The sequence below is a fragment of the Phaethon lepturus genome, unplaced genomic scaffold (genome assembly GCF_000687285.1).
Source record: "Phaethon lepturus isolate BGI_N335 unplaced genomic scaffold, ASM68728v1 scaffold13243, whole genome shotgun sequence".
Lineage (NCBI taxonomy): Eukaryota > Metazoa > Chordata > Aves > Phaethontiformes > Phaethontidae > Phaethon > Phaethon lepturus.
The window spans coordinates 31,569-51,327 of NW_010529802.1; the positions used below are offsets into that span (position 1 = coordinate 31,569).

General features: G+C 37.8%; 1 protein-coding gene across 1 annotated transcript in view; it reads right to left on the reverse strand.

Moving 5' to 3' along the window:
- The window catches only part of LOC104618457 (microtubule-associated serine/threonine-protein kinase 2-like), a 103,087-nt gene that overhangs the window by 26,738 nt on the left and 56,590 nt on the right, over nt 1-19,759 (reverse strand). The window contains exons 8-13 of the mRNA XM_010284054.1: nt 14,160-14,235; nt 12,628-12,837; nt 6,420-6,521; nt 2,300-2,432; nt 2,113-2,154; nt 602-663 (exon numbers count right to left, since the gene is read on the reverse strand). Of these exons, the coding sequence (XP_010282356.1) occupies nt 602-663; nt 2,113-2,154; nt 2,300-2,432; nt 6,420-6,521; nt 12,628-12,837; nt 14,160-14,235 (625 nt within the window). The remainder of the gene's footprint in view (nt 1-601; nt 664-2,112; nt 2,155-2,299; nt 2,433-6,419; nt 6,522-12,627; nt 12,838-14,159; nt 14,236-19,759) is intronic.

Below are 19,759 nucleotides of genomic sequence, written 5' to 3' on the forward strand. Positions count from 1 at the left end.
ATTCTATATGTCACTTTTTTGTCCTTTTCTTCTTTAAGCAGCATTCATGAAAACTCAATCTGTTTCTAAATCTCTGGAGTCCTCAGCTTTAGGATAACTGTCTGTATCCCTAGGACCCTTGCAGATTCCCTCCACAAATATTAGCACAGAAAGCCAGTGGACTATAAGATTCAGGCCTTTCCATGACATTACATTTGAAAAAAAAAACAACAATAAAATCTATTTGAAACCTAGCAAGTTATATAATTAGATTTTTCTAATGGTCCATTATTAAAGTCAACTCTCTTCAATACTCATCACATTTTACAAACGCATGTATTAAGAATTTCTCCAATTACTTTTGTTTGCAACTCTTAAAAAAAAAACCAAAAAAACCACAACAAAACTTGATGATAATGCCTAACATTTAAGCATTTCACCACCACCGTGTAGAGATTTCCACATTTTTGAGTGTATATTCTAGTTTTAACATGCGCTTTTAAATGTCAGCACATTTTAAAAAATCAAAATTACTCAACATTATAATTAATTCTTTACTGTAGACTACTTGTTTCCAGAGAAAAAAAAAGCGCTAGACAGAGTGAGTGTATTACTGCTTTACCTCGACTGAATCATCTGTCTCAGGAGTGTCTGGGCTGTCATAGCTATTCAGCTGGGCCATTTCTGAAAAGAAAGAGGAAAGATTACTCCTAATGATCTCAATCAAACACTATTCTCTTTGTTTATACAAGACAAACAGGATTTTAAGAGGTGCTTGTAGATGATGAAGGATATTTTCCCCCTCTGTAAAAAGTCACCGCAATTATACAGTGATAACCTTTAACATCTTTTAAGCTGTAGGCAGTATTTTATGTAAAGATTAGTATAATTAATTGTTCTCATTCAGCCTGACTTATTCTAGGTGGTTTTTATAATAAGCAAAAGGAAGACATGCAGTCTGGGGAAACGACTAGTTAGTTAATATTAAAACCTATTCCATGCGTACATGTCTGCATATAGCCTGGTGGCACCTCTGTACTCCAGGAAAGAAAAAGCATTATATTTCAAACAACCTTCCTTCACAAAATGTGTCTGATTCTGAAAAATGCTGAGCAGCAGCAGCAAACTGGGAGAAAGTCAGTTAGTTTAGGCTACTCAGCTGTCTTAGGAGATGCTATAAACTTTGCAAACCCAAATCCTACATTAACTACTAGTCTCTGAACAGACATCGTTGACATTTCTGGGTGCCCTCCTTACAGAAAGGAAATAAGGCACCTTGACATCTCCAAAGATTTCTAAAGAAAATTTTACTCTAGTAAGGGGAATTAGTGATGGAAAGGTTCTCTCCCATGACAGGGATCAAAGGAAATTTCCCTTTAATGTCAGATTTCAACAAATGCTATTAAATTGCATTTAGCAATCTTTGGTAGAAATTTTCCCGAAGAGCTCTTCACTTGAAGTCAACCTGTCACTGTCATTCCAGTAAACAGCGCAGAAGTTAAACTAGTCCTATCCAGACTACTAATTTATGCTAAAATTATGCTCTCCTGAGAAAACAAAAAGTACGGTTCAATCACTGAAATATTCCACAGTAACCTCCAGTCTCTGTCACACTTTCTATTGCTGCTGAGCAAGCCATGCATGCTCGTAAAACTTGTATAAGAGAAGAGATTCAGCTAGCAAAGTGCCAGGCAGAAATATTAACCCACAAATTCCAAAGTTAGGATCTTATAGGCCTCTGTACGTTTACAGTATATTCAATTTACCATATGCAATTCTGGCACTTGGCAGAAAAGCAGTTACTGTCTTCTAAAGCATTATTCTCTTTGGTTTTGCAAGATGTAAAAATACAATCTCACCTCCACCTAAAAATTCATACTAGTCCTGGTTTCTCATGGAAAATCACAACAAACACACTTTTCTCAGAGAGGACAAAGTGGGATGACAGGATACTTTCCAGCCAGGCAGGCAGATGAGAAAAACAAGGGGATAAATTTACTTTTACTGTTCAACAGCAGTAAAAAAACAAGTTAAATCATAAAGCCATTTTCTAACCTTGTTTCAGCTATAATACAGGGAGACATTATTAACACCATAAGTAAAGACCTGTCACTGCTGTTGTGCGATCCTTACCCCAGCAATGCTCCTTTGAGACCTGGGGCTGGAAAGGACAGTCTAGAATTTGACAGTAAACAGGAAAATAAGGAAAAATGGCCTAGAAATTAACCCAATAAAATAAAAGCTTCCGTCAGCTACGTAGTGACCAGGAGATCTGGTTATCCTTTCAGCAGTTTGGAGAGTACAAAACAAGAGTTCTCACCCTCCAAGGGATCCCTGGTGAGTCCCAGCTGGCTGATAATATAACGAGGAATGTCGCATTTAATTCCTTGCCCTTCCTTGGCATGGCCTTCTGCAGCTTCTAACAAATGGTAGAACTCTTCAGGATCAAACTCCTACAGCGAGGTGGTGAGAGAGACAGAGAGAGGTAAATGATTCGGCTTCACAATCACAAAAGGTTTCTCCCCATACAGGAGATTCCTCAGAAACAGTCAAAGTTAATTCTGGGCTCAGCAGTGATGCAAAACATTTGCAGTTATAACAAGCAAGTCAATGCATTCCACTCTGCTCTGCAAAAATTACAGACATTTACAGCCTGCTGGACGTCCACTGGCTTAGATTTGTCAAATCAAAAGAGGACAAGGACTGTAGGGACTTTTTATGAACCAAAACCAGACTATTGGATAATACAGTCATGATAATGCAAGCATTAATCTGGACTCACCTCCCAGTTTCATCACACTGAGATGTGCCAAGGAAAGGTCTATGATGAGGACTGAGGTGCCTTCTTCTGCCACCTCTGTCTGACACGCGAGTTAAGCCAATATAAACCTCTCTTGCTTTCAAACGTTACTTCTGTTCAAACCATACATCCACCCAATTCTGTAACTATCCCGACCTTAGCAATTGCTAACGAAATTATTAATAAAAGAGCAATTGCTCTTTTATCAGCACAGAAGATTTCGCTTTCTATATAAGAAGTATTGCTGCAGTATTTCTTATACTATACAGTACAGGATCATCTTGTCAACTCAGTCTTGGTGTATGTGATCTCTAAGGCAAGGAAAGGTTATAAGAAGGTGTGATCTCTTACCAGACTAACAGATACAGCTGGAAATAAAAGATAAGCTTTTGGTGGCAGGAACACTCTGCTTAGAAGCAAGTTCTCTTGTTAACTTTAACTCTCCCCTACAAACCTCATCATTCACCAGCAATGAGCACCTTTGCCAAGACTCCTCAAAATTTTTCTAGCGAAATGGAAGGATAAAAGGGGAAGAGTTACAGCATACAACTGAGGGCATCAGAAAAGAACTGATGTGAGTGTGGTCAGCTGCATAAGAGAAAATAAAGCACAGAACTGCAAACAAGAACAGGAAATTAGAGGTTGTGATCACGTAAAGATATTTGAACAGTTAGAGAAACAGAAACGATGCACTTCTTGATTGCCCTAAGCAATACTGCTTACTGCAATACTGTCACCAGACAGCAACAATGCAAGAAACAAACACCTAACACCTCTGGAAAAAGATTAATCAACTGCCTCAGAACTGGCAGAGAGCAGGAGCCAGACCAGGAAAGACCACAGGAGAGAGATGGTCAACAGACTGTAGTATAATACAGAGAATGAGGTGAAGGGGAAGGTGGAGTCAAGCAAGTCAATCTTGCTCTTCAAGATACAACTGGAGGTCGCTTACTGGCGAGTAAAGGACAGAAGAAAAAAAGTCTGTTGACAAAAATTTCAAACATAGAAAAAATTAAGAAATTAAATAAATTCTAGCTTTATCTTCTTTTTAGTAGATTTATTTAATCATTTGAGTACAGAAGAATGATCCCTAGTAAAGGGAGGCAGGTGCTACAGAAAAATAATCTGAAAAAAGAATAATTACATACTTTTTCTCAGAAGATGGTCTCAGTGATGCACAAAACACATTATTTTCTTGAAGCCCCAGAGACTCAGTCCATAAATAAATATTTCACAGTCCAACAGGTAATACAAAGACTGAAACCAAGTAACTGAAATTTAAAATACTTAAATGCCTTCATCTCCACTAACGCAATCACAACCATCACAACCACTGCCTATATGGTCAGTTATTTCATTTACAAGGAAGAAGTAAGAATGAGCTGTGTTACTAAAATTAACCTTAATATTAAATCTGAGAAAAACTGTTTATAAAGTCACAAATTATTGAAGTTAAAGGTTAAATTACAAGAAAATTATGTTAAAAATAAAAATAAAATGTAGTTCTCAAGCTATTTAAATGGCTGAATACCCATTACTATATTTCCTGTTCTTTTATGGGATAAAAGGAACATTAATACTTAATTCTTCATGTCAGCAGTATAAAATATATATTTGGAAAAAAAAAACCTAGAACGGCAATACAGGTTAAAAAAACAGCGAAGATCCAATATACAGATCCAAACATTATTTTTATATTTTGAAGTCTAGCCACTTCGTTGTCAAGGTTGTCACTACATGCTTTGCGGTTCGTTACTCAAATCTCAGTGACTTTACTATTTCCACCTGCTCCCACTCTGTAGGTCATGAGGTATAGAAGATAGTGGAGGAACCTGGAGACCTATTGATTTGCAGCTAAAAGGTGGCTTGAGTTTGGAACTGCTTGCAGATATAGAGATGGGTTCACAAAACTTACAGAGGTTTCATGTTTTCCTAGATGATGTGTTACTAGTAGACTGTACACAAGCATAAGTGACAATTGTGAACTCGGGAAATATAAACACAATAAACTTAAATTTATTTCCGTTCTCCACTGTCTCCACTTCAAAAATAAACATTTTGAAGAAGTGCTAGAAGATAACTGGAGTCATCTAAATCACAAAAATGGTTTTGAAAGCCAAAGAATTCCCAGTCTGAATGCAGTTGTGCCTAGGATTTCCAGTGTAATCTAGTGGAGTCTTCTTGAAAACGTGTAGGCATCTCTTGCTGGTTGTGCAGCCTCCTTCTTCATCACTGACAGTGGTCTTCCTTGCACTACAGGGTTCACAGCAAAGCAATCCATCTGACGGTCATGGAGGAGGAATAAGGGAACCCTCCAAAGCCTACTGGTTCTCAGTAGTTCTGCAGGTATTTTCAAAAACTGGTATTATTGGAAAGGTCAGACCACTCTTGTCTACTTTGTCAAAGAAAGCTCTGCAAAACTCATTTATCTTCTAGTGACTCCAGTGATAAAAGTTGCCCACAGACACACTGCCCTCAACGTGCTTCAAATGTTAACTGTACATCTATATTCAGCCACAGATTCCTAAGTTAGCCAACCCTCTAATGTCTCGAACAGATGTAGCTTCCCTGTCACTTTTATGTCCAGAAAGAACCATCAGATTGTGTGCTTCAACACACCAAGGAATTCCATCCTGGCGTTTCATAGGTTTCTGCTGTAGGTTTGTGACACCTTCTCCAGCACTCAGACAATTTTTGGTGACTCTTCCCTCCCCTCTCACCATTTTTTCAACATCCTTTTTGAAATACAGTCACAGAACTGACTCCTATAACCAATAACCACCACAACAGTGTGTACACCAGAGGCCTGATCACCTTTTTCCATATATATATTTCAAGGTTTATATTAACCCTCTTGCCATGGCATCACAGTGAGAATGCACATTCAGGTTGCTTCTCCACTGTACCTCCAAAATATTTTTAGAGTTGCATGACTTCAGGACACAGTGGCCTATTTCATTGGGATGGTCTAAACACTTTTCACCATTTTCTAGAATTAAATAAAAAAAATATAGTCTTATTAGTCAGAGTAAGTTTTTAAAAAAGCAATGAGACCTGCTTTTCCATATATTCCAATAGCATTGAATACAATTTCAACCCCAGGCTTCCTAGTTTTCTTGGATCTCTCACCGGCCTATCCCTCTCTGTGTTCACAGCTGGAAAACCTGACATCAGGTTTCTTTGGAATTGTTAGGTTTACAGTAAGAGTTTGAGTCCAAAAGCCCAAACACTTATATCTATATAAGATATTGTAACTCCTTCATTAGTGACAGTTCTTTCTTAGCATAGCTCTCTGGGCACTGTATGCACACACTCTTCACTGTGTCTACTAACATGAGGAAAATCGTGTGGCATCAACTAGCATGAAACGATGTCAACAGCTACATCTGGCCCCTCAGCCATAAACTTTATACTAAAATATAATTTAGCTGCTGTTGCAGCTGACATTCCATTGGAAGATACTTCTATATTAATGCAAAAGATGCTTAGTGCTTCTTTTTGTAAAATATTGATATACTTTTCATTAATGTTTTCATGGGAATTTAAAGCTTTCTCTGGAAGGCTTTGTGTTCTTTATCTCCTCAAACACTCACCAGACTCTTTTGATCATACACGGCACTTTCCCGAGGACCAAACTTACCAGACACTCAAGCAGCCGAGCTGGTCGTGCAATGACAATCATCAGCTTCTTCACAAGTTGGGTAACAAAGGCAACCTCGGAGCTCTCGGATCGCTCGTGGGCCTGTGGAGAGCAGAATGTCACATTATGGTCCTAGTAGTGAACTCTTCATTTTTATATGTCAGATGCTGAATGCAGACCAAGCACCAGCTCAGTAACTGTAATTCAGCAGCAAAGGCATGACTGAGTCAGGGCAGGCAATGACCTCAGCTCATTCAAGGATGTCAAGTTACATATAGCTTTTCCATTACAACTGACTCCTTTTATCACGCAAGAGATATTTCAAGGGCTCTATTTGCATTATATCACCTATCAATTATATTAGATAAGATGTGGGTTTATTTTATTTTTGAAAATGAAAATAAGAATACCGATATTTTTCCATTTTACCTTCCACACGATACTGACATCTAGATAATTACTAACAGCTACACATATTTCTAAGCTTCACATTCAACTAGAATATGAACTACTTCTGTTCATCAAAGAAAAGCCTAAACTTTAATTGCTCTTTATTTGTTTTTATAAATCCCACTGAACAACTACAGCAGTGTATTGTATGCTATGTAAGACCAAGCACACAAGCAAAGCAAAGAGCTTACAGAAACCTAATTCAGAGAATGTATTCTTGTCCACCGCCTTCACTTTACCAGATTTCACTATAAATTCAAGGCTTAGTTTCAAGGTATGTGTGTGAGGGGGGTGCCTTTTATAACAATAAGCACATTAAAGCTAATAATTAAAAAAAAACAAAAAAAAAAAAACAACAAAAACCAAACCCAAAGACAAATTCGAACAACGGCCCCCCAAATTACTCTTCTTTTACTCAAGCACACAATGGCTACATTATGAGTCCTGAAGCACAACTAAAATAGTATTTCATTGCAGGGTGATAAAACGATGGTTCCAATAACATGTAAAAACTCTGAAGCAAAGCTATTTTTCCCCCAAGGTCTAAAAATTTGGGTTTAGCAGAGCCACAAATATAAAGTCCAGAACCTAACCAATGAGCTTATGCTGGCAATGAGCCAGTTGCTTATATGATATTTTACCAACAAGGATGCAAGCGGCAATAGAGTAAAAGGTTCATTTAGCATTGTTCATTAGCACCATCTAAGAAAAAGACATATATGGGTGAGAAGTCAATCACACTGGTGATCACCGAAAAGAACAATAAAAACACAGGGAAGCAGAAATTCAGAGCTAGAAACACACAGGCAGCATTTTAAAGAATATATCCCTGATATTCTTTATACCAAACAATAAAATTTTAAAAGTTCATTATTTCTCATTTTGACACAGGTCAAAATAAGAAATGTTGACTGTCTGCTTCAGCACTGATAAGCTGGGGCTAGAAATTTAACCTTGAAGAAAACGATGTACCTTCCAGCTCATTATCTAAAAACAATATCAGAGATGCTTCCTGGCTATAGAGCCTTAAAAGAAGATTATTCTGAAAGCACTGAAATAAGTTGCAATTTTTTTCTAACTAAAAGGTATTTTCTAACTATAAATTAGAAAATAATCAAAACGAAGATGTTTAATAGTCACTCTGTGTCCCCTAATGCATTACGCAAACTTATGAGTTAAAATACGAATTCTAGAAAGAAATTAATGCTTCCATATTTGAAAAGCCATTCCAGATCACCAGGGGTTAGCTCTGTTGAAATGAATAAATAAAACATCAACAACTTTGTATTATTTGAAATATGAGCCATGCAATTGGAAAGTCCTCCCCCCCATAAGCTATAGTATGCAAAAAATAATAATCCATCATTTTGCATCCATTTATACTGTTGAAGCAAACTTATTCTTTTAAATCAAGTCCTTTTTCTTTTCTCCTTTTCTTATCTATGACAATTTAAGCAAAATAATTTGAAAATGTAACTAATCTAATCAGGTGTCTCTTTTGAAAAGGAAAGATAGATCATGACTGCCAAATATACAGAAAAGCAAAGGGGAAAAAAAAAAGGATTACAAAAATCAAACACAACTTGTAACAGCCACTCAGCCATCATCTCTGCACAGCACTGCTCTTCCAAGATCCCCAGTAAAACTGCCTCTTCGTGTTTGCTTCTGGCGCAGGACAGCCCGGACATCCCTACAGACGTCTTGTTCACAATCTGTCCCAAGGACAGTAGCCGGAAAGCAGCGGGTTATATAGCCAAGCACTGCCTGCCGCTTCCACGTGCCTTGGTATGAGGCACGCCATCTAATTAGCAGTTCCCGATGACGACACGCTTGTCTGAAGGTTGCCAGTGGCATTTCAGGGTTTCCCCCTCCGCCTCCCATGGGGAGGAGGGAGAAGCTATAGGGGTTGTGGGTAGAGGCTGATGCCGTTCCTACAGACATTGCCAGAGACACATGTACAGGAGGTGGCAACGGGTAATTTACAAACCGATTCCCTTCGCTGAAAGACCCATCCGTCACTAACTGTAGCTACTGGGGCATGAAATTAAAATCACTGTCCTCCCCTGGGGTAAAAAAACTGGGATATGCAAGTCACAACGCTGTAATTGAGCTAATATACTGATGGAAACCAAAACAATAGACCTGCAATGCCCAGAACCAATAAATTTACACTCGGGCTCTTAATAAGAAAGCAATCCCCGTCAGAATACCCATTTGCCAATGTGCAGCATCAGTCACCACAGTACAATACTACCACCCTCCCGTGTCTTTTGTTCCTCTATGGAAACACCTGTAATCCTTCACCTTCCTCACCAAGTGACAACACCTATGCAAAAGCCATTCAACTTCTTTTGGCTAGTTTTACCTCATCAATTCAGCCAAGTAATAACTGACTATAACCTCTTTTTTTCGCAGTAACCTGAGGTCCTATCCCATCCTCTAAGCACACCCCACAGTAACAGATAAAGAACTGAATGTAATATATTCTTTTTTATAAGTGCTCTGTCTCATTATTCAATATTTTTACTTGAAGCGTGAAGTATAACATTCAAGTTCATGTTTTCCAAAATAAAAAAAATCTCTTAAATTCATTTTACTTCAGGATAATTTCAATGATGCAATAAGCAATGGGTTTTTCTGGCTAAAAGATAATATTTCACGCTCCAAACAAGGGAAAAGATCTCATTTGCCATAACTAACGAGATTTGTGGGTATTTTATTACAAAAGCCACAGTCTAAAACCTTTTAAAAGCTTTCCACTTTGGTATACTTAAACAGATCATTATTTACATACCCAATTACTAATGTAACTGTTTTACATTACATTTTTACAATACAAAGTAGACTCAAACTGCAACATATTAAATCAAGTTTTCCTTCTATGGTTTGAAATACGGTGTGAGTTTAGCTTGTTGCCACATGTCAGAATCAACACCTTAAAAAATAATTTCAAGAGAATCCATTCTTTCACAGTAAAACTGTATGAAAATCTGTGGGTATACCTGCCACTTGCTGACCTCCTTATTCACCAATAAATCATCTTCCCAGTCTTTCTATATGTTATAGAAATATACCATAAAACTATATATCCTACTGCACAGACCATACAACTGCCTGAGGGAAGAGGTTTTTTGATGACCTTCCAGTTCGTATTATTTATATAGCATATAACTGTGTGATACCTTACAAGCTAACCAAAGGTAAAGACCCTGCCCTCAAATTTGGAATAATCTAAACTTGACTCAAAACTTCTAACATTTCAGGTGAGTTCTCCAAAATAAGTATTATCGCCAATTTCTATGTATTTAGACTGAAATGTCCCAACTAGTTCCTTCTATAAGACAGTCTGATGGGCAAAGCACAGACTGGCAAGCAGGGCAAAACAAGTAGCTTTTAAATATTAAAACACAAAAGAGAAGCCAAGGAACTATGATAGGACAGAAAAATCAAATGAGAAAGATGTGGAATGAAGTCTTTGGTGTTCCTCCCTTCACGGAGGAACTTTAATTTCTTTAATTTCTTTGTCCTCTTATTTCCCAGCCTGTTCTGCCTCCCCTGTCTCTCTAAGCTTTCCCTTTAATTCTGTCTAGCCCACCTCACTTCCTAAAGTAAATCAATTAAACTTAAGAGCTGACCCTTCTCTCACCCCGCTCTGCAGAAGATGTTATGGAGGAAGAGATCAAAGCAAGCCCTGAATGTCAATTCCTGAACGAGGCCAGAGATGACCATTGTATCTTCTCTAATAACAGTTCAATGTCATCTTTCCCCATGCTTAGGAGTAGCAGTATAATGTATGTAGGATCAAAGGGAAAAGGACATTTAAGAAGTGTGTTTTGAGGATTTGTTCTGAGGGAGCGGGGAGGAAAGGAAAAAGCACATTTATCTGACCCACACTCACTCTGAGATCCTCATTAACCTCTTCAGGCCAGGAGATGGGTTGTGGCCAGACCCAGTTTATTTCTCTCAATTCCTTATTGAAATCATTGTCCACACACAGAGGAGGAAAATCTGGGAGTGGAGAATCTCAAGCTCCAAGTATCTGCTACCAGGAGCAGTAAAACACACTGTAGTCCCCTTGTGCCCTTTGAAATGTTAGTTATTTTGCCGAGCGTACGCACCCACTTTTAGTGAAATCTTTTCAACTTCCAAACCACCACCCAAAGATGCCTGATCTCTTATTTCATAGCTGACGTGCGCATATACTCTGCTTCCAGACCCCGGAGGTACAAGGTGGACCCACTGACACATGCTCATCTGGCTGCAGGAAATCCCTCCGTCTCCCCTCTCCACTGTCGGCCCCGGGGTGCCTTGCCCTGCACGGACAGGGCTGCTCAGGTGCCGTGGCCAGCCCGTGCTGGGCCCAGCAGCAACGGCTGGGCGATGCTTATCCTGCACAGGAAGGCTATGCTGCCACTTTCAAACTCCAGAAACATTTTTGTAGTCTTTAAAAGAGGAAACGCAAACAATTTCTTTGATTAGGGTGCAGGTTTTCCAGCCCTGTCTGGTGGCATCAATGGTCAAACTCTTGCACTGCAACCAAAAAACACTTTCACCAGGAAACACATTTCTTACTATTAAATGCATCTGCAGTGGTTATTGGTATGCCATAGGCAGACAACCATGTAGGCCCTTGAAAGATACTCCCTACCTCTATCGATCTGTCAAAATTATATTCCCCGTCTAGGTAGAACAACACGAGAACAAACCTGAGACATTTTTCTCCCATGTGTAAACAAATGTAGGAAATTACAGCCATACTCATACTCATAAAGATTCTGTAGTTTTCACAGCACTTTTAAATACAGTAATTTTATAGTAATATATAATATTTTTATTCACCTGCCATTTTCTGAAGTCTGGAAGTGGCAGAGGTGTACAAAGGAGTGCAATTCATGCTAGTGGGTTGGCAAACTTATTAATGACATATAAACACGTCTTCACCAAACAGATTAAAAATCATGACAGAAAATAAATTAGTTCAGGTGCTCTGTTTCTAGGTGTCTCGGTGATATTTGTTATCTGATACTGTGATCTTTATAAATCCAGTACTTTCAGCTTGCTATCTCCTTAAATCAAAGCAGAGATTAGGAAGACATTCCCAAATGGAGGTCTGGACCCAGCAACTGGTAATAGCACTGACTCTTCACAACAGCTATAGCATAAATTCTAAAAGATTTTTTCAATGTAATATTATTCTAATTTTAAAGGAAGAGAGCAATTTTTAATGAGTAGCTGAAGCATACTAAGCATGCATTAAAATTGTGCCCCCTTGTGTATTTTCATATGCTTTGAACAACACAAAACACATCGAAGTACTAAAAAACCCACAACTGGATTAAGTTCAGCTCAAGAAAATCTTTTATGAAAAATTTATAGCAACACTACAAACTATGGTGTTTTCACTCCTTGAAGGCACTATTGTAATTAATAAGTCATTCAGAGTCTTGAAGTACATGAAAGAAAAGTTCAGTAATTTCCTTCATCCAGATGAACTCAATTTTCATAACTGGTGAAGACTGCCTTTGACTTACTCATATGCATATTTAACTTTTGTACAAACGAAGTACACAGGTGAAGTGACTTGCTCAGATCTGCATGTGGTAGATCAACAGCAGACTGGAACAACTCAGATCTCCTGACACTCCTACCCGCTGCCCTTCCCCTGGAATCCACATTGTCTCTCCTAAAATCAAAGCTCTGGCTTATTGTTTAAAGTTTCAATCAAAATAATATATTCTACCTTCTAGAGAGTACTTACATCCTGGAGAAGTTTCTCCAAGTTTTCCTGCAGCTCATAAAAGTACCGAGAAGTAATAAGACCTTCACGTGATTTATCTAGGCAATCTCTGGCCAGTTCAATAACTTGATGATGAATGAAACTTAGGACCCCATCTGCTAATTGCAACACGTTCTCTGGAGCATTAGAGGCAATAAACTCAGCCAGTCGTTCTTCCATCTGCGCCGTGGCCTAAGAGTACAGCATAAACAAAAATTATTCTTAAATTTCACTATCCCAGAACTTAAACATAAACAAGTAGGGTGCTAAAGTAACAGATTTTTAATTCCAGTATGCATGAGGTTTAAAAAAAATATTCCAAACTACAATTGCATTTTGTTGAGAATAATAATAGCATACCATAGGCAAAAGTTATGTTCACATGAGCAAATAACAAAAATTAATTGGAACACACTTTATGAAAATGCAAATGACCATAAAAATATCCTGGTCCTGAGGCTGTATTCCTCCCTGGGTCTCCAGAGTAAGGACATAAGATATGAGGCAGTTTTCAGAACTTTTAGGTATGACAATGGAACCTGAAAATCACTGCCTCAAGCAATAGACACATAGTATTTCTATCACTACAAGCACTGATATCCTGTCTCCAGAGAAACATCTATTTTTGCTATTGGTAGAACAGGAAGGAATGGCCGTATCGACAGCTCTGGGATACAAGATCTTCTACATGCATTTCAATGAGATGTTAACTTTCAAAGTTGGATTCCACAGATTTCAATATTCCGCTTTAAAAAAAACGAAACAAAACAAAACACCATACACATATTTTCACTGTAGATCATTTCAGCACAGTTCAGTGTGACTGAATTCAGGCTGACTTTTCTAAAAATCCAAATCTATCTTCATTGCTTCTCTAGTACCAAAAGCACCAGTGGCAAACTTGGTTTTTGCCAAAACCTCCAGTATAATTTGGAATTACTTTAAAAGAAAACTTTGCATTTCCAATATGTAAATGAAAAGCCTACCAGAGCCAAAGAAGTTTGGATCAGTATAAAGTACATTTAATGCAGTTGTACAAGGGAATAATGAAAGAATGTTATTCAACATCTTTTGAAATTACTCTAAAATAGTTTTTTTAAGTATATATGAAACAAAGCAAAACATATCTCTTCCAGCCTTGATCTGATTCAGAATTTAAAGAAAAAGAAAAGGTTTAGTTAAAAATATATGGAGACATTGGCCTCATAAACACTACAAATGGACTGAGCAGCCAGAGTGTGGCCCTTCTCATTCCTGCGAGCATTTGTCATGCCAATAAAAGACATGAGAAATTTAGTAAATATGATGTACGTACACAAATACACAAAGCTTTTCTATTTCTTCTACTGCAGAATTAACACGTGAAGCAGAGAAGGCAGCTTCAAACTCAGCAAACTGCAGCGCTTGGGAATTAGAGGTAAGAGCTGGGCTCCTTCTCTAATGAGCACAACAAATTCATTGTGCGCTTGGTCACAAGTTCATTGAATGCATTATTCAGAAAAGTGATTCCTTACCTTTGGAAACCTTTCTTTGTACACATGATTCATCATTATTATTTCACTGTCAAAGGAAATCGGGGAGCGACCCGGGCTAGAGGAGAAAAGAAAGTACATTATCATTTACAGATATCACATCAAAACCCTCCAAAATCCAGTGCTGGTCATAATGCGGCCACACTGACTGTAGCCCTTCCAAAGTTTTGACTTCACTTCAGTAATGGGCAGATGCTTAACTTCAGAGAAAATCCTAGCACACAATGGCAATCTACAGCCCTCACAGTTAACTCATCTGAAAATTGCTAACGAGTTAGCTTCGCGTGAACTCAGGAAGAAACCCACCTATTTTCAGTGAATGCAAGCCCTAATACACAAGCATGGAAAAAATCAGTGCATTTGTTGCAGGTATATCTGTTATTTCCCTTGTTCTCCTACTGCCCTCCAAGGTAGTGGTAGCAGCCCTGCCCAGGAAGAAATCACTATTATCTCTGGAGTCTCTACTGCTGGAAAGGAGCAGAGGAAAATGAAACAAGGAACTTGAGATGACTTGCTTGCCTTTGTCTGAAGAATACCACACTACAGGAGGGATGCATGAGCAGTGTTATTCAGCTAAATCTTATATATAAATACCACAAGCAATAGGAACAGAATACTTTTATGAAAACTGCACTCCCTTGAGGCATGTTACACCCTAGATGCATATGCATGTATGCATAGGTTAGCAAGCAACTTCAAGGCATGCCAAAAACCAGGACACTAAATCTTGACAAACTGCATTTATATTACTGTTTGGGTATTTTTTTTAAAGAAGAGTTGCATCTCATTTCATCACATCTGATGATATGCAATGCTCTGACTCCTTCTGCCGCTGAGGACAACCGGAGTGAGGTAATGCAGATAATCCCTAGCTACAGAATCGCCTACAGCATCTCATTTCTCTGGTTAACTTGTTTTCATGTTCAAGACAAGCAAGGGCTTCAATTATTTGGCATCTTACATGATCATTGTCTTCATGATTTTAAGAGTACTACATATTGCTAAAAATATTTTCTCTATGTCAAAAAATACAATTTTATCTTGAATGAGTTCAAACATTTTAAACTTTCTTGGGAAGATGAAATGAATCTCTCTAAATGGAATAAATGCATTTTAAAATTGGAATGCATTACAGTTACTACCTTGCTGCTAACCTATTTAAAGGAAAAAGCATTCTTTTGGGAACATATATTTACAATTCAAGGAAAACTTAACTCACTGGCTCATAGAATATAGCAATACCAATCTCTTTTCATGCCTGGCACTGAAATTCCATGAATTACATTGCGTCTTGTTTTTATTAAGGTTTATTGTTCAGCTTGGGGAAAAAAAGATTAAATCTCTCACTGAACCATTATGTTAAGGGAGAAAAATGGATTTGCATGTTTTGGATACCAAGTAAAAACACATTTTCATCAACTTTTTTTGAAGAAAATACATCCGTTAGCTTGGTAGATGGCTATTTTTAATCAAGGAAAATTTTCTTTAAAAAGAAACTTACATTTATATGCATATGTAATGTAAGGTATAATGAAGGGTAAGGACATTTACATTTCAGACTGAGGCAAATTCCTCCACATATCTAGCCTGCTAGCTTTATCCTTTTTTCTCTAAGACCAAACAATCTGACACAAACACATGACACTTGTTTACTGGCAGCTCATATGGAGCTGAAGAACTTGGTGAACATAGTTATTGAAGAACTTACTTTTCTATAATGTATTATTTCTCTGTGTGATTTAAGTGAGGTATAAATTACAAGGATACATAAGTCCTTTGACACTAACCACAGAAATATCAAGGCACATACATAACCTCATTTTAACACTAAAGCAGTCCTACTAAAATTTGTGCATACTTAAGTATTTACTGTCCTAGGGCTACAATAAAACATGAGGGGTTTTGCCTTTTGCTTTCAAGCATTATTTGCTTTCAACCTTATTCATATGGATACAGGAAATTAAGAGCTATGCAGAAATCATGCTACTTGAGCTGTCCTGCCAGCAGATGTGTTTCCTTAAGGAGAGTCACAATGATATGGGAGTTTATTTGGTTTGCTTTTGCTTTTTACAATTCTGAAACGAAGTAATTTCTTTGCACAAGAGTCTACTGATTGGCAAGGAAGTAAACACTTATAATCCCTTAGCTTCCTCGGGCACTGGCAGTCTTGTGTCTCGTCTTTGGAAGCTGATTAATGACACTTTTTCCCACCTAAAATGACTGCATCCAAACAACTCGGGATAAAACCTGGGATAAAACCTTGGTTCAAATTGTCATTTTAAATAACACTTGCCCAATACAACAGGCCAAATTGAATGTCCAGCTGACTATAGCAAGACTGCACCATAATCTTTAATGTTGATACTTAGCCCAGGAAACTAATTAGATGGATAACTGACTATCTAACCAAAGGCTAGCTGCCAGGCACTGCTGGTTATTTTACAGCACCTTTGAGACACACGCAGGTGAGAAAGAAACCAGGACTGGGCAGATAACAGAATGCCACCGAGGGAGAAAATTTAGAAAAAAAAGAAAACAGGAGCTTAATACTTTTTATTGGCATGACAGCTTTTCAAATGCAAAAGCTTCACACATCTACGTAGCACGAAAAATTTCACATACAGGACTAACCCAGTCTAACATTTCAAGCCTCACAAAGGCTTACAGATTATTTTCTGTAAAACAGAGGACACCTACTGTGCACATGCATAACATTTTAAGACAAAAAGCAGGCTGCGTGTCGTTTCTTGGTGTAGATAGGTAGGTCAAAGAAATGATTATTGTCAGTGAGTTTTTCATTTCAGCAGAGCAGACATTAGAAGAATAATATCTGTCCCCTTAAGCTTAACAGCAGAATGAAAAACTACACTCTCTTTTCCCCTTCTTCACCCTCCCTCCACTTTATGAAATGATGCGGTGGTAGACTTTCAGTGACACCTATCTCCCACAAAGGTTTCTAGCCTTCGACTTGTCAAAACTCATGTGTCTTTATCTGATGCTAGAAAGTGAAAATAGCTTATAGACAGCTGTTTCAAGGACTGGCACTTATAGTAATAACTTAAATCTTACAAGATCTAGTTTAACTGTGACTAAATAAAACTGAGATGTTTACAAATACCTAATTTTTCCTTCACTGTGACAGCTGTATTAGGCAAAAGCAGAGAAGCTAAAAGCACTATGCTCCCCTCTGCTTTTACCCTGTACATGAAGGTTTAATTAGGATGTATTTACAGCACATTACCAAAGTCAGTGTCCATAGGAAAATTAAAACCATAGGCCTTAATTTTCTGTCATTTCCAGACACACAAAATAAGGAATTTTAAAACTAGAGTTAAAGTTGTATGAAGTAGAAACTAAGTTAATTTTCTGCTGAAGGCCTTCTTCTTCCCCCAAGAAATAAATATAGCTTTGAGGTCATACAAATTACATTAATACTAGGTGTAAGCCAGAAAACTCTCCCTGAAAAAAGACACAATAAAGCAGAAGCAAATATGGACAATCTACATTGGTCCATCAAACTTCAGAGCAAATATGACTCAGGGCTTCCCATAGATGTCAGCAATTTGACCTTGGGGCCTAATCCTGTTTCTGGACAGGACAATGACCGAAGGAGAACTGAACTGAGCAGAGCAGAATCCATCTGCTAAAGTCTGAATTTATGCAACATGCACAGTAATAGTGAAATACAGTTTCCCCCAGAATTACAACAATCTATATCATGGAGGAAATAATGCAGAAAATTAAACATGTAACAGTAGATTATTTTCCAGTATTTATTCAAGGATCCTTCTTCCTGCATAATCATAACCAAACAGCACAGAAAGTCCACACCAGGCAGTATTCTAATGCTGCTAGAAAAAAGGGAATCTGAGGCAAAGCAGGATATATAGTAATTCTTCTTCTGATGAACAGGCAACTGAAACAGAACAGTGAAGAGTCTTTCTCAGTGAGCACTTTGAAAAGCCGTTTCTGAGTTTGTTTACATACTTTTTGATTTTTTTTTAATCCATTTTTACAAACACCGAGCTCCAGCTACGCTTGGTCTGCAGACAAATACTATTTGTGACTGGTTTTTTATCGCTGAACTCTTTCCCAGTTCAGCCCTTCTTTATACTAGGAGTGACATCCTTATGAGTGTAAGGGTTTGGTTTTTTTTTAATATTTATAAAGATAAATAATAAATCAATAAATAATAATTATAGTAAACATGTGTGTATATATGAGAGAACATTAAGGGAAAGGGAATACATTTCATTCACAATCTCTTTGAAAGTAAGAACTAATGAGTTTTTTCTACAGACTTACACAGGGGCTGCAACTAGCTCCTTCCAATACTTCAGGGTTTTTTATGCATGCCAGCAAAGGCTGAGACTGCTTTAGACAGGAAACAGTAGAAAGCTGAAGTAATGAGCAGTACACAGGGCAAATAAGAATACCCAGTTTTCCTCATAATAGAAAACCATACAGCTGGTGAGTGAAACCAAAAGTTAATAAAATTAAAACCAATCACTTTGAAGAACTTTTTAAAATCAAATTCACAGAACTCACTGTCTTGAGAGAGAAAACAAAGAGACCAACATTATCTGAAAGTAGTTAGAATGTATTTTCATAAGAAATAGATGTCTTATGCTTCAGAATACAAAACTATTATCCTTCTCTGGCAAATCTGTGGCTGCATGAATCCCCACTCTACAGGGAGCACCACCTGCTCCTCCGCAGCTTGTGGCAGACGGCACTTTCTGAAAGCAGCAGCATGAAGGATTGAAACCACCAAGACTGCTCAAGTGGTTAAAGCTGACGCTTAAGTGCGGTGAGATGAGAGCTCTCCACAACCTGCAGGATGAATTTTTAAGATAAAAATGGACTATGTGGGCCACCGGTCCGGTTTCGCAGCACCTATTCCTTCTTCCCATCTTGGGTATTTTATTGTCAGAAGCCTCTTTAGGCAACTGGCATTTTCTAGGAGTTGTCGCTGTATATTCTTAATGGCAGGATCTAGCATGTTGAGAGTTAGGTTGGAGGATTGCATTTAAAAAGCACTACCCAGTGAAGAGATGAAGGAGCATATTTGATTAAGGATGATCTCATCTACTTCAACTATATAAAAATTCACTGCTATAATCTTCAATCCTTTCTCCCTAGACAACATTATCCTGAAATACGAAAAGAGATCAAGAAAAATGGGCAGATTGGTGGGCTGAGTGAACGCACAAAGGCAGCTCTTGAAAAAGTCGTTATTAGTTAACTCTACTTTTATCTCTGACATTCTCCACACATTCCCACATGTTAGCAACCGCTAAAGGATGACAAGTAAAGAGAACCAGGAAAAGATGGAGAGCAGCATCTCTCTAACTTAAAAAGAGTAACGATGCCAAGTTTAGTGCAAGAATTCACACTCTCCATGCATTTTACTCCTGGGAGAAAAGATCTTCTTCAGGTAAAGCCCAAGATTGTCCTAAACAAAGTAAATGTAGCCCATCTCTCTTGGTTAATAACTTGAAGCATTTGAAGGTTGCATTAAAAAAAAAAAAAAAGAGAACAGTTGAGAGATTATATTTAGGAACTACTTCTGCAGGTAATAA